The sequence below is a fragment of the Hypanus sabinus genome, chromosome 8 (genome assembly GCF_030144855.1).
Source record: "Hypanus sabinus isolate sHypSab1 chromosome 8, sHypSab1.hap1, whole genome shotgun sequence".
NCBI classification, from domain to species: Eukaryota; Metazoa; Chordata; class Chondrichthyes; order Myliobatiformes; family Dasyatidae; genus Hypanus; species Hypanus sabinus.
In genome coordinates, this window is record NC_082713.1 from 92,422,833 (window position 1) to 92,437,306 (window position 14,474).

At 38.0% G+C, this 14,474-nt stretch overlaps 1 protein-coding gene across 3 annotated transcripts in view; it reads right to left on the reverse strand.

The window, feature by feature from the left end:
• Positions 1 to 6,181: 6,181 nt before the first annotated feature.
• The window catches only part of brwd3 (bromodomain and WD repeat domain containing 3), a 290,623-nt gene continuing 282,330 nt past the window's right edge, over positions 6,182 to 14,474 (reverse strand). For all 3 annotated transcript variants that reach the window (XM_059977491.1, XM_059977490.1, XM_059977489.1), the window contains one exon: positions 6,182 to 9,207. In XM_059977491.1, the coding sequence (XP_059833474.1) occupies positions 8,606 to 9,207 (602 nt within the window). In that variant the 3' untranslated portion in view covers positions 6,182 to 8,605. The remainder of the gene's footprint in view (positions 9,208 to 14,474) is intronic.

The following is a 14,474-nucleotide window of genomic DNA, read 5'->3' on the forward strand; positions in this document are numbered from 1 at the left end:
ACAATACTTATTACAGTTAACACATAAGTTTAAAAAAAAAGTGAACTCATGAACCCGGAAGAAGGAAGTGAGTTCAAGGAGAAACCGGAAGTCACGGCACTGCAACCAGTTTTGTAGTTTCATATAGGCCCATAAATAAAACTACGCAAAAAGCAAGCAAAAAGAAAAAAAAAGAAAAAGAAAAATCCCCCTCCCTCCACCCTCGAAACCCCAGGAAAAAAGCCAAAGAGGCAAGCAGGCAATCTAATACTAAAATTACCCCCGTGTCTCAGGATGGCAACTCAGACAAAAAAAATTGAAAAAAATACAAACAACCCATATTATAAGAAAGGGTTAATATAACAAAGGTTAAAATATAAAATTAGTATTATATATATATATAACAAAAGGGTTAAACTTTCAAACTCATCAAAACGAATATGATGTTCCAGGCACTAAAGTCTGTCGGGAAGAAGAAACGCCATTTTATTATTTTTTTTAAATCTTAATACTTAAATGTTAAAAATATAAAAAAAAGCTTATGCAAACTTAAAAAAGGAACCCTAATCAGTTATTTTCAAGGTTAATAGATTAGTAAAATATAAAAAAATAATAAAATCAGAATAGACCAAAAAAAAGAGAACTTTTACAATATATAAAAAATACATGTCAGCCATACTTAAAAAAAACCCATCATTCTGTAAGAGATCGATATTTATAGACTAATTATTACATTAGTCAATGCAATAGAGTGTCATTGTCCAAAAAACTTTGAGCGTCCGCTGGAGATTTAAACAGCCGAACAGTTCCGTCTCCAGAAGTAACTCTCAGATGTGCTGGAAATAACGCTTGCTTGTAGCCTTCTTGGTGAAATTTAGACATAACCGGTCTAAAAACCATTCTTGCCCTTAAAACTTCAGGGCTATAATCTTCCAAAATACGAAATTTGAATTCTTGAAAGTTAATCATACCCTTTTTCCGAGCGGCTCGAATCAGTCGCTCTTTGATATGAGGGGAATGGATCCGGAGAATTACATGCCGTGGTTTGTCTGAATCAGAATGATAGCGAGAGATACGGTGAGCACAATCGATTATTGGAGGAGAGTCCAGAACATCTGAACCGAAGACATCCATTAGAAATTTAGAAAAGACAACAGTAAGATCACCGCTCTCAAACTTTTCCGGAATCCCAATTAGCCGAAGATTTTGCCTTTGAGAGCGATTTTCAAGATCAATAATTTTAGATTTATAACGATCCATCTGTTGAGAAGTTGAAGCTTGCTCGTTTCAAAGTTTCGATAATATGTTCTTTCTTCTGAGCGGCTTCTTCAAGTACCAAAATACTTGCTTGTTGTTTTTGTAGTTCCAGTGAAAGCGTTTTAAGTTCTCCTTCGAATGATTTTAAACGCTCATCAAACGCAAAAAGCTGTTCGGTAATTTTTCTCTCCAGACCCACAAATTTATCTTCTATAAGCTTTACAATAGTTTCTAAAGTTATCGGTTCTTTCGTCTGTTTCGATTCTTTTGCTTTAGACATTTCAGCGAGTTGAAAATAGATCGAATAATTAAAAAGAAAAAATCTATATATTTAAACCCCTTTAGAATAAGTAAAAAAAGATCATTTAAGGGGTGTTTGTAAGTTAAAAAGACGTAAAAGGTTTGGAGCAAAGCCAAAAGCGGTTTACTCCATAAGCGCCATCTTGAGACCCCCAACCTGCTGAGTTCATCCAGCTTTTTTGTACATCTTGTCTTCACACACATACTTGCTGTCTGTATTCTACAGTTAACCTACTGTGCCTCAACCCATTATCCCGAAGCCCCGTTCAGCCAAAGCCTTCCTACTCTGCCTCCCCCTACTCTGTCGCCCGCTCCATAAAGCTGTTTTCTTTTTAAACTCTTATCACTGCTCTGATGGCCACGCGCTTGCGCAGTCTTCTCCCGATCAAACTGCTGAAGAAATAACTGTCTCCTTTGCAGAGGGATCTGCATCAGCTGGTAAAATGGGCTGAAAAGACAGATGGAATGCAGACAAGTGTGAGGTGTTGCACTTCAGTAGGACCAACGAGGGTACATCTTACATAGTCAATGGTAGGGCACTGAGGAGTATGATAGAACAAAGGGATTTGGAAATAGTGGTAGATAGGGTTGTAAAGAAAGCTTTTGGTACATTGGCCTTCATAAATCAATGTATTGAATGCAGGCGATAGGATGTTATGTTGAATTTGTAAATGACATTGGTGAGGCCTAATTTGGAGCATTGTGTGCAGTTTTGGTCACCTACCTACAGGAAAGATGTAAACAAGCTTTTAAAGATTACAAAGAAAATTTACAAGGATTTTGCTGGGTCTGGAGGACCTGAGTTATAAGAAAGATTGAATAAATTAGGACTGTATTCCTTGGAATGTATAAGATTTAGTGGAGATTTGATAGAGGTATACAAAATTATGAGGAGTATACATAGGGTAAATGCAAGCTGGCTTTTTTTCACTGAGTTTGGGTGGAACTACAACCAGAGGTCATGGGTTAAGGGTAAAAAGGTGAGAAGTTTAAGGGAACATAAAGTGAAACTTCTTTACTCAGAGGGTCGTCAGAGTGGGAAATGAGCTGCCACCACGAGTGGTACATGCAAGCTCAATTTCAACACTTAAAAGAAATTTAGGTAGGTAAAATGCCTATAAAAAGAATTCAACCCATCTTGGAATTTCCATGTTTTATTGTTTTATAACATTAAATCACAGTGGATATAATTTGGCTTTATTGACAAAAAAACATGAACAATGAACCGTTGTGTCAAAATGAAAACTAATTTCTACAAATTGATCTAAATATATTGCAGTTGTTAAACAAAATAATTGATTGCATAATTACTTACCCCCTTGAAGTCAGTATTTAGTAGGTGTACCTTTGGCAGCAATTACAACCTTGAGTTTGTGTGGATAGGTCTCTTATCAGCTTTGCACATCTGGAGACTAATATTTTTTCCCCATTCCTCTTTACGAAACTTCTAAAGCTCTGTCAGATTGCATGGGGATTGTAAGTGAACAGCCCTTTTCAAGTCCAGCACAAACTCTCAATTGAATTGAGGTGGCCACTCCAAGACATTAAATTTCTTGTTTTTAAGCCATTCCTGTGTAGCTTTGGCTTTATCCTTGGGGTCATTGTCTAGCTAAAAAACAAGTCTTCTCTCAAGTCACAGCTCTCTTGCAGACTGCATCAGCTTTTCCTCCAGGATTTCCCTGTATTTTGCTGTATTAATTTTACCCTCTATCTTCACAAGCCTTCCAGGGCCTGCTGCAGTGAAGCATTCCCATTGCATGATGCAGTGACCACCATACTTTACAGTAGGGATGGTGTGTTTGGCTTACTCCAAACATAGCATTTAGTCTGATGGCCAAAATGCAAATTTCTGGCAAACTCTAGCCGAGATTTCATATGAGATTTTTCAACAGTGGTATTCTCTCCCATCTCAGCCACTAAAGCTTGTAACTCCTCTAGAGTTGTCATAGGTCTCTTGGTAGCCTTCCTCATTAGTTGACTTCTTACATGGTCACTCAGTTTTTGTGGACAGTCTGCTCTAGAAGATTTACAACTGTGTCATATACTCTAAGGGATATTCAATGACTTGGAAGTTTTCTTTTTATCCATCTCCTGAATTGTGATCTTCAATAATCTTTTCATGGAATTGTTTGGAATGTTCCTTTGTCTTCATGGTTTAGTTTTTGGCAGGATACTGACTCACCAACAGATCTCCAAAAACAGATCTCCATTTAACTAATTACATGACTTCTAAAACCAACTGGCTGCACCAGAGATGATTTGGTGTGATTTATATTTGTATTATGTTTTTTTTTTACATTTATAATTAACTTAGATCATTTTGTAGAGATCTGTTTTCACTTTGACATAAAGGAGTCTTTTTCTGTTGATCAGCGCCAAAAATGCCAAATTAAATCTATTGTGATTCAATGTTGTAAAACAATAAAACATGAAAACTTCATAAATACTTTTTATAGGCACTGTATGTGGTTAGTAGGGGCCATGGTTCTGGTGCAGGCTGATGGGAGTAGGCAGAGGCAGTTTAAATGGTTTTGACCTGGACTAGATAGGCCAAAGGACTGGTTGCTAGGTTCTACTCCATCATGACTCTAATATCTTACAACAGATCCACTATTCCACATCTGTGCCAGAGTTTCTAGAGCAAATATGCACTTTTGAGATAACATGAACATTATTGCTCACAATGTACCAGGTAATGTCTCACTAAAACCTTTTTTAATTGTATAAAGACATCATTTAGATTCAAATCCTCTTGTAATGAAAGCCAGCATACCATTTGTCTTCCAGTCTGCTGTACTTGCATAGTAGGTTCCTGTGACATGTCATCAGCAAACTTATACACAAGGATATCCAGTGCTTTTCTCATTTAAAAACAATGCTGATAATGATTTTTCTACTTTATTACTATCCTCATTGCTAACATTTTTGAATGTTCTCTCATTTTTGAATGCTCTTTGAAACATTTTTGCATCCTGATTACTCATATTCCTTCTTACTTTTGTGTCTTTAGCAAATTTGTAAATTTATATTTGGTACCCTGATCTCCATGGTTGATATAAATTGTACTTAGCTGTGGCCTGCAATACACCACTAGTTCACAACTGGATAACGGGAGAACTGATTAATTCTTACACTTTGTTTTGTGTCTGTTAGCTAACTCTTCATCTATACTGTCCATAATACATGCGCATTAACTTTGTTCACTAGTCTTCTGTGACACTTAACTGAAGGTTTCCTAATTATTCAAATGTTCACTGCCTCTACTTCATCTTTTCTCCCAGGTAAATCCTTAAAGAAATCCAATTGGTAAACTGAAAATTATTTACATAAATCCACATCAACTCCACTCAATCATAACATAATAAAACTGGTAATCCCACATACTTGGGATATTGAGGGTGAAGATTTTCCGGATAATTCATTTTTCGAATATTACACAGTAGAATGCCAGATCTTCCATACTGAAAGAAACAATGTGTGAAAGGATCACAAAAACACAACCAGGTCAGTTTCACGAGGGCTCAACTGACAAAATTAGTTGGCTTCTGAGAACCAGGGTGACGAGCGGAAATTGGGCTTGGGAATGAGGAAAGGAAGTGTGAAAAACATCATCTGATAAGCCTGGTGCTGAACAACGCTTTTCCTAATAATCAGAGAGCATATTATTGGAGTTTTATTGCATTGCTTTCTTGGTGCCTGGATGTCTTATCTTTTATTTCTGTGTTCTCACCAGTGATGTCTGGCTCAGGGTTTTAGCTCTACTTTTCTTCAATCTGCAGGAGTAAGTTCTAAGTCTGCTAGAACCACTCTCTACAATCCCAAACCCTGGAATGTGGATCATCAGATTCTGTCTCATTAACTTCCATAGTGTCTTGCTTAAATTAATACCAATTTATTTTCTTCTCCCACTGCCACTAGTATTCTTATAGTTCTGCTTGATTCTTGTGTTTTCTACTGTGTAGCAGTAAATTTACTTAATTTCTCTTCCATTTCCTTATTCCCAATTATAAACCTTCCCATTTCTGCCTCTGAATGACCCACTGACAATTTCTTTTTAAAATCCTATAAAAGTACTTATGCCTTCCGGCAAGTTTTTCCACTAGTTTGGTGTCAGCCCATTTTTCCTTTCTTTATCAATGTCTTGGTCATTCCTTGCTGAATTCAAAAAGCTCCCAGTCCTCAGGTCTAATGCTTTTTCTACAAATTTTTGAAGGCCTTTGCATGTACTTTAAAGGAGTATATGTCGATTACACATTATGTATCACTTACTTAGAGAGCAGCCACATGTGTCCAATGATATTACTTTTACAGGTCTACTACTGCCAACCTACCCTCAATTATTTATAGTTCCCTTTGTTAAGATCAAACTCCCAGACTTCCACATTAAACTTTCTTTTCTCATAATGGAGTACAAGGTATAAAGTATTCTGTTCTCTGGTCATTTCCTCAAACAGATTCCCAATTTCCCTCCAAAACACCAATTCCATCCAATCATTATATAGTCCTCTGACTGCCCACACCATGGATATGAAATTAATTCACGGAGCATGAGAGACCAATGTCTTCAGAACTACTAGAAAATATCCATATAAACTGAATCGCTTCAGGAAAAAGCATTTCATAAAGAAGAGAACACTATCATAAAGCAGGTGTAATAGCTATTTTATAAACAAAAAGCTTACATATGTACACTTTTTACAGTACAAAAATTGTCAGATGCAACTCACAGTATATCTTTGCATATCAACATTACATTTGGTCTGCCTAACTGACAAGAAAAAATCCCTGAAATGCTGACTTCTTAAAATAGATTTGTGTTCACATATATAAAAGAAGGACTGCTGCCAAGATTAAGGATTTGGTGAAATGTTGTAGATTTAAAGTCAATTTATCGAAAAAATCTGGTCCATTTTTTAAGCAACATACCTGGAAGATTTTGGTTGAAATCTACAATGACAACTGAGAGTAGTTCATACATTGTTTTCTCAGTAGTTGGAAAAGTGTCTCCATCAAGGGAAGATGAAACACCCAGTACCTTCCTACCATTAAATCTTCAAACAAAATTGTAAGGCATTTCACTAGAGTTGCGCTTCAGTATTTGGTGAGTAATATATTCTTTTTCAACGTATCACAATACAATTCAAAGTTTGATTGTGCAATCATGATTAGAAGTTTACAAAATGCCCAGAATGGTATACAAAAATTTGCATAATCTATTTAAAATAACAGAAACAATGAGCTCTAAGTACATTTTCTGTAGAAAAATAAATAGGATTCTAGATTTCCTTGTAAAACTTCAATTAGAGATGATCTCATTCCTTAAGCAACTTTAGTGAAACACTTTAAATTTGAAGTAGTTTTATAGAACCTCTACAATGCCTATCTTACATCTGGGGACGGGCGGGGAAGGGAGAAATAGAGCTGTTGATAGAACAGAGTGGGGGTCAAATTTGGGGGAAACAAATGTATAGTTTGTTAAAATGATTTAATATATCAAGAACACTGACTTCTCAGAAAATCTTATAATCATATTCCCTCCTCCCCCCCCCGAGCAATGAAAACTGGATCTCCTTGTATATAAACCTGGTGTTTCATATATTAAATCACTCAGTAATTGAATGCATGTGAACAGAAAGTGGTGAGTTAAATGTGTACAGAGCTATCCATCAAATAATGGTTTGAAGAGTACATAACTTTGTCTTTGAAAAAGGGGCAGCTTCTCATTTCTTTACATGTTAGGATTTCTTCAGTGAAAATAAGATATCATATTCAAGACCCTATTGGAAATTCAAAGTCTAATTTCTGGTGAACTAGGTCTGAAATCAAAGTCTTATTTAAACTTCGGACTTACTAAACTAAATCATCCTCCTAGAAAGGCTTAGAGGGAGTGAAAAGCAAACTGTAAAAGAGTAACAGGGGGGCTAAAGGGGCCCCCTAAATTATCTACCACAACATGCTTATAGCTAACATGCAAACAGAATGTATAGTAACTTGACAATTTTGAGTTGGTATTCAACTGTCCCAGAGCAATGTTATTGGCTACCTACAAACACCTTTTGGTGGATCAATCTTCTAATGTTAACTCAATACTGCAGATAGTCTAATTAACTGGTGATATTCAGATAGTTGTTTTTTCACCAAAAAACAAGAAATGATCAAGGACAGATATTTTCAACAGCAACAATGTCATCTGTAAAACATGATCACCTTAAATTTCTTTGTTGAAAGAAGGCAATGCAGTAATTTTGAGTAGGAAAGACTGCTAAAATGGAAGGATTTTGAAAAACAAATCAAAAATGGAAAAGGATTAGGCAATTTTAAACCTCTCAGCTCTTTGTAGGTCTGAACAACATTTCAAACAGCTTTGAAGTTCATATTCCTTAACCTGTCCAAAATTAATGCAAAACATTAAATATCACTCATACATAAATTAAACACATTTACAAAGGCACCACTCATTATTCGCTCATTATTTCTAGCACTGTAAGAAAAAAATACACAAATGAATACAGAAGTAATCCACAAAATAAAAAGTTTAGCACACATAATATATATTACAATTACCAAATCAAAAAACAGACAGTGCAGATCAAATAAGCTGGAATCTTAATTAGTGAAGGGATAGTTATATTGTAAACCTTTAATAGCTGCCACTGAGACTGGAAGAATTGTGCAAAAATTGGTACATGCTTATTACTGAAGTTATCGCCAGAATTTAATTGAACTCTGTCATGTGTTTGGTTGATATATAGAAATCAGAAACTATCCAGGTCTGCTAAAAAAAATCGCAAAGCACTTTTGCTGTTGACCCTGATGCACAGTGATATTTTCCAATGCATTAAGGATATATAGTTTCTGAGGTTGGATTGAGCAGTCAATAAACATCGGCTTGGAAGACCGAAGTGCAATTTGATGACTGGGATAAGCACCATTACGAGAAAATAATAGTGTGAACATAACCCTCATCACCCACCCAACAACCCTCCCACATAAATTAGTAAAAATAATGTGCATATCAAATCCCTGCAGTATAAATAAACGCATCTTAAAATGTTCTTGTGGTTAACAGTCAGTGACTCCATCCCATCAGATGACTTGCCTTAGCTTTTTCTGTCATTCGTCGCATTCTTCCTGATCGTGATATGCCAAGATTTAGGGGCTCATCAGCTGGTACGAAGCCATCATCAGAGTCATCATTGTATAAAACTGTCCTTCTGCCTTGGTTTCTAGTTCTAATTGTGGTACATTTATTTAATCCATCAACACACAATTCATCTTCATCAAACCAGTCATCCAACAGTCGTGCTCGTTTATATTTGCTTGTTGGTGTGGTAAATTTGAAGCCTTTCTTTCTCCTCCTCCTCCTCCTCTTTCTTCTTACTTCTACTCTATTTTTTATATTTCCTTTTGCTTTTGACTTCCTTCTCACAATCTTGCTGTAATCGTGATCACCTTCAACATGATCTTTGTCGGCCCCTGAAATGGATTCTGGCCCACATTCAGATCCTGGGCCAGATGTGGCTGATGCACCATTGTCTAATTGTGTAGCATAATTCATCTCCTCTTGGTTTGTACTCCCCAAATCACTTTCTTCCGAGTCACTCATTAACTTTCTTTTAGTGGAACTACGTGTTTCATGACCATTAACTAAAGAACCAATGGACAATTGATCTGAAAAAGAAATTGTAATCTAGTTTATTTTCAATAATATGAATGCCCTAATGCATTGCATACTTTGCAAACCTACTTTACAATTTTGTGGTAAGGTCATTGTCTAAGAATTATTTTATTGCGATTGAAATGAAGAAGAGATCTTAGAATGTCCTCTTTTTTCAAGTAATTTAAACTACATTCAAAACCACGTGGAAACTTGGGACATTTCTGGAAAAGAACTTTAGGTGAATAGAGATCTTTAGTTTTTGCTGAATAAAACTGAATGATTAAGCATAACTAATTATAGAAAATTTAAGACAATGGCAGCCCTTTCAGCTCCTTCTGTCCATGCAATGTGCAAAACTAATCTCACCTACCAGCAACAGGTTTGCAACATGCATGCCACAGCTAGGCACTTAATAAATGTGGCGAATACCACCCTTTTAGACAATGTGTTACACACCTCTACCACCTATCCTCTATTCCTTCTGTGTTGCCCTGAGGCATTTGTTTAGCTTTATTACATTTTTGCTTTAGGAATTCGTTTGTAATTATTTTCTAGTTAAAGTTAAGGTTGTTGAAAGTAAATTCATTGTCTGTGGTGTATCGTGGCATGCGATGACGTCACACCCGGTTTCGCCGCGTCTTGTGGGAAAATACCGGTTTGGAGAAACGGGAAGGAGGGGTTTGTGTGTGCAGGATCAGTGCGAGAAAAGTTTTCATTCTACGCACTAAGAAACATTAACGCTGATTCTGTTAAAAGTAATAACGGTTGATAAAATTTATGTTCTTTGTTATTTAAAGAGTTGCTGGATAGTTGTGTGGTGTACTTAAAGCTAGTCGATGGTGTAGGTAGATTCTGACTGTATGTCGTAGTTTTACTTTTGCAAGTATTTATGATGTAAATGCGATGCCAAGAAGGAAACAAATACCATATATATTTTGTATTGTTTTATCAACAGTTTTCACCATACATTAATGTGGAAGAGTGAACAGTAAACAGTTAATCTTACTGGGATCCTGCTTCATTGACTACGGTTTACCTCGGTGTTTGGTTCAGAGTTTTTACACCTGAATGAGAACCTTCTATCAAATAGTTAAGGATAATAGATTACTTTTATTTATTTTATCCAGGCTTCTCAATTTTCTACAGGTTGATTAAATCTCCCCTCAGATGCTTGTGCTCAAAAATAAATTAACAACCAATTGGAGGAGCATGGAAAAATGGTGCCAGTGGTTTTTGCAGACCCAGGCAACTTCTTTCAGTTAATTCACAAAACAGTTCATTCATCTTCTCTTCTTCCCTTTATTTTCAAGGTGATTTGGGATCTGTTGGGAGTCTGTGATCCACAGGTCAAACTATGGTTCTTCAAAAGTGATGTGTTTTCGGACTGGATATGCGGCCTAGTCTTCACTGTCTCCAGGAATATGAGAAGACATGCGTTCTCAGGGAGTGGCCTCATGGATGACCCGTCTCCTCGCCAATTTTGCTGACCAAAGACTGAAACGTGGATACAGCAGTGACGTTGCTAATCGCCAGCTGCCAGAAGGACCACTGTACTTGAGTGATCCCTCTCTCTCATTTGATGGAGTGAGAGCCTGTTGGTCCTCTAGATTGGGGAGGGTGTCTTGGAGGAGTGACACATAAGATTGTAATATTGGAACAGCGAGCAGGAGTGATCTCTCTCTCATGGAGTGTACAAGTTTTCTAGCACATAGGCATTTACAATCTGTACAGATGTCTTCAGATGAATGTCTGATCTCCAGCTGACAATGAGCTAGTTCATCTGAACTATTGGTCACAGTGCCAATTCTTAGCGGCAGTGCCTGCCAGAGCTTCAGATCAGAGGGTGGGCACCTCATCAGAGGCTCACACCAAATCACTGACCTTCCAACCATCTGCTAATTGGGGGAATGCAGTCACAAACTGAAAACTCAGCAGGTAATTTTCGGTTCTAGTGCTTGAGACTTTACTGAGATTTTTCACTGTAACTGTTGGACTCAGGAAGGGGAAGGGTCTCTAGCTTAACCTAGGACTTGATAGTGGGAAGGAAGTGAAGAACGGACAGGGTACGAATTGCAAACTTCTTTAATTTTAATGCTTCCACTTTTTCCCTCCTACACATGAACATTTAATGTTTTTAAAAAGTTTCTACTTAAAATGAAGCTATCTTGCCCGAGGACTTCTGGATCACTGCCTATAATATACAGTAGCTGTTGCAACAGTAGATAGCTGATAGACAATTATGTGGTACATCAACATAGGACAGAAAGATTGGAAAAAAAAAGGAAAGTCAAGTCAACCCAAGTAATTAAAAAAGTGATCATAGAGTTGAAAACCTTGTGTTCATTTTTCTTTTAATAAGGAATGCTGCTTGAGTGGCAAAAGTGGGACTCATATTCTTGTGGGAAGGTTTGCCAGTGCTGCACCAGGGGGAGAGTTAAACTAGAATTGCGAGGGAATGAGAAACAGAGTAGCAGTACAGGTCATGGAGTGGTTGTGGGAAAATATGTTGTTAAGCTTACATACAAAGACAGACTGTGAAAGGTTGAGCATGGTGGGAATAATGAGTTGCATGAACTGCATTGCAAGGAGTATTGTGGGTAACACAAATGAGTTTAGAGCATGGATTAGCACATGGAGTGCAGCCATTAGTCAGACTTAGTTGCAGGAGGGGCAGGACTAGCAGCTCAATGTTTCGGATATGATGGAGTGGGATGGATTAAAGGGTGAGGTGTGGAATTCCAAATCAGGGAAAATGTCATGGCAGTGCTAGAACATGACAGACAGGAGCTCATCCACTAAAGCTATACGGGTGGATCCAAGGAATAAAAAAGGGACTATCACTTCAGTGGGATTATATCTCCCAACTGTCAGAAACAATTAGAGGAGCAAGTTTGTAGAGATTGCACACAGTTGCAAGAAACATAATAGTAGCTAATTTTAATTTTACTCATACTGACTAGGACTCCCATGTTGTAAAAGGACAGGTTGGGATAGTGTTTGCCTAATGTTTTCAGGAAAGTTTCTTTAATCAATATATTAAGGTCCCAACTAGAGAGAGCACAAATTTAGTTGTCCTACTAGGGAATGAGACAGGGGAGGAGTCAGAAGTTTGTGTAGGGGAACACTTTCGACCTGGTGATCACAATGCCATTAATTTCAAGATAATTATGGAGAAGGATAGGACTGGTCCTCTGGTTGAGATTCTAAATTGGAGAAAGGCTGATTTCAATGGTATCAGAAAGGATGTGACAAGTGTGGAATGGGACAGGCTGTTTTCTGTCAAAGTAAAGCTTGGTAAGTGGGAGGCCTTCTAAAGTCAATTTGAGTACAGACTTTGTACTTTCCTGTCAGAATAAAAGCAAGGCTAACAGGTTTAGAGAACTTTGGTTTTCAAGAGGTATTGAGACCCTGACAAAGCAGGTACAGGCAGCAAATAACAAATGAGGTACCTGAGAGGTATAAGAAATGCAAGGTAACACTTACGAGGGTAATCAGGAAAGCTAAAAGAAGGTATGAGGTTGCTATAGCAGGCTGGTGAAGGAGAATCCCAAGAGCACCTGTAGATATATTAAGAGCAAAAGGATAGCAAGGGACAGAATTGGTCCTCTTGAAGATCAGCGAGGTCTTCCATCTACAGAGCCGAAAGAGGTGGATGAGATCTTCAATGGACTTTTGTATCTGTATTTACTCAGGAGACAGACACAGAGTCTACAGAACTCAAGTAAAACATGAACCACATAGGGTTTATAGAGGAGGAGATGCTTGCTGTGGTGAGGCAAATTAGGGTGTATAAATAAAATAAAAATATATCCCCAGGGTCTGATAAGACATCTCCTCACACCTTCTGGGAGACCAGTGTACAAATTGCAGGAGCCTAGCCATAGGTGAGGTGCCAGAGGATTGAAGGATAGCTAATGTTCTGTTGATTAAGTAAAACTGGGAAAGTATAGGCCAGTGAACCTGATGTCAGTAGCGGGTAAATTATTAATAGGTATTCTAAGCAACTGGATACATTGTATAAACATACAAATCAACAAGGCCTGATTACAGATAATCAACACGGCTTTGTGCGTTACAGGATGTTAGCAGGAAAGTTGATGAAGAAAAGGCAGTAGATGCCTCACGAGCCTGATTGAGTTTTTTGAAGAGGTAACAAAAGAAATTGATGAGGGTAGGGCAGTGGATGTGGTCTACATGGACTTTAGCAAAGCATCTGACAAGATCCCTCATGAGACTCATCCAGAAAGTCATGAGGCATGGGATAAGTGGAACCTTGGCTGTTTGGATAAAAAATTGGCTTAAAGGAAGAAAGCAGAGGGTAGTTGTGGAAGGAAAGCATTCTGCCTGGAGGTCGGTGACTAGTGGAGTGCTGCAGGGATCTGTCCTGGGACCCCTGCTATTTGTGATTTCTATAAATGACCTGGATGTAGAGGTGGAAAGATAGGTGAGTAAGTTTGTGGATGACACGAAGATTGGAGGAGTTGTGGATGGAGCTGTGGGTTGTCGAAGGTTACAAGAGGATATAGACAGGCTGCAGAACTGGGCAGAAAAATGGCAGATGGAGTTTAATCCGGACAAGTGTGAGGTGATGTGTTTTGGAAGGACAAACCAGAAGACTGAGTACAGGATTAATGGTCAGTTACTTAAGAGTTTGGATGAACAAAGGGACCTTGGGGTTCAAATCCATACATCCCTCAAGGTCGCTGCACAGGTTGATAGGGTAGTTAAGAAAGCCTATGGGATGCTAGGCTTCATTAATAGGGGGATTCAGTTCAAGAGTAGAGAGGTCATGTTGCAACTCTACAAATCTCTGGTCATACCGCACCTAGAGTATTGCGTTCAATTCTGGTCACCTCATTATAGGAAGGATGTAGAAGCTATGGAGAGGGTGCAGAGGAGACCTATCAGAATGTTGCCTGGTTTGGAGAACAAGTCATATGAAGCAAGGTTAGCAGAGCTGGGACTTTTCTCTTTGGAGCGAAGAAGAATGAGGGGGGACTTGATAGAGATTATGACAAGATTATGAGAGGCATAGATAGGGTGGATAGTCAGTACCTGTTTCCCAGGGCACCAATAGCAAACTCAAGAGGGCATATACACAAAATTAAGGGAGGGAAGTTTAGGGGAGACATCGGGGTAAGTTTTTTAAACAAAGAGTTGTGAGTGCCTGGAATGACTTGCCAGGGATGGCTAAAACATTAGGGGTATTTAAGAACCTCTTGGACAGGCACATGGATGAAAGAAAAATGGAGGGTTATGGGGTAGTGTGGGTTTAGTA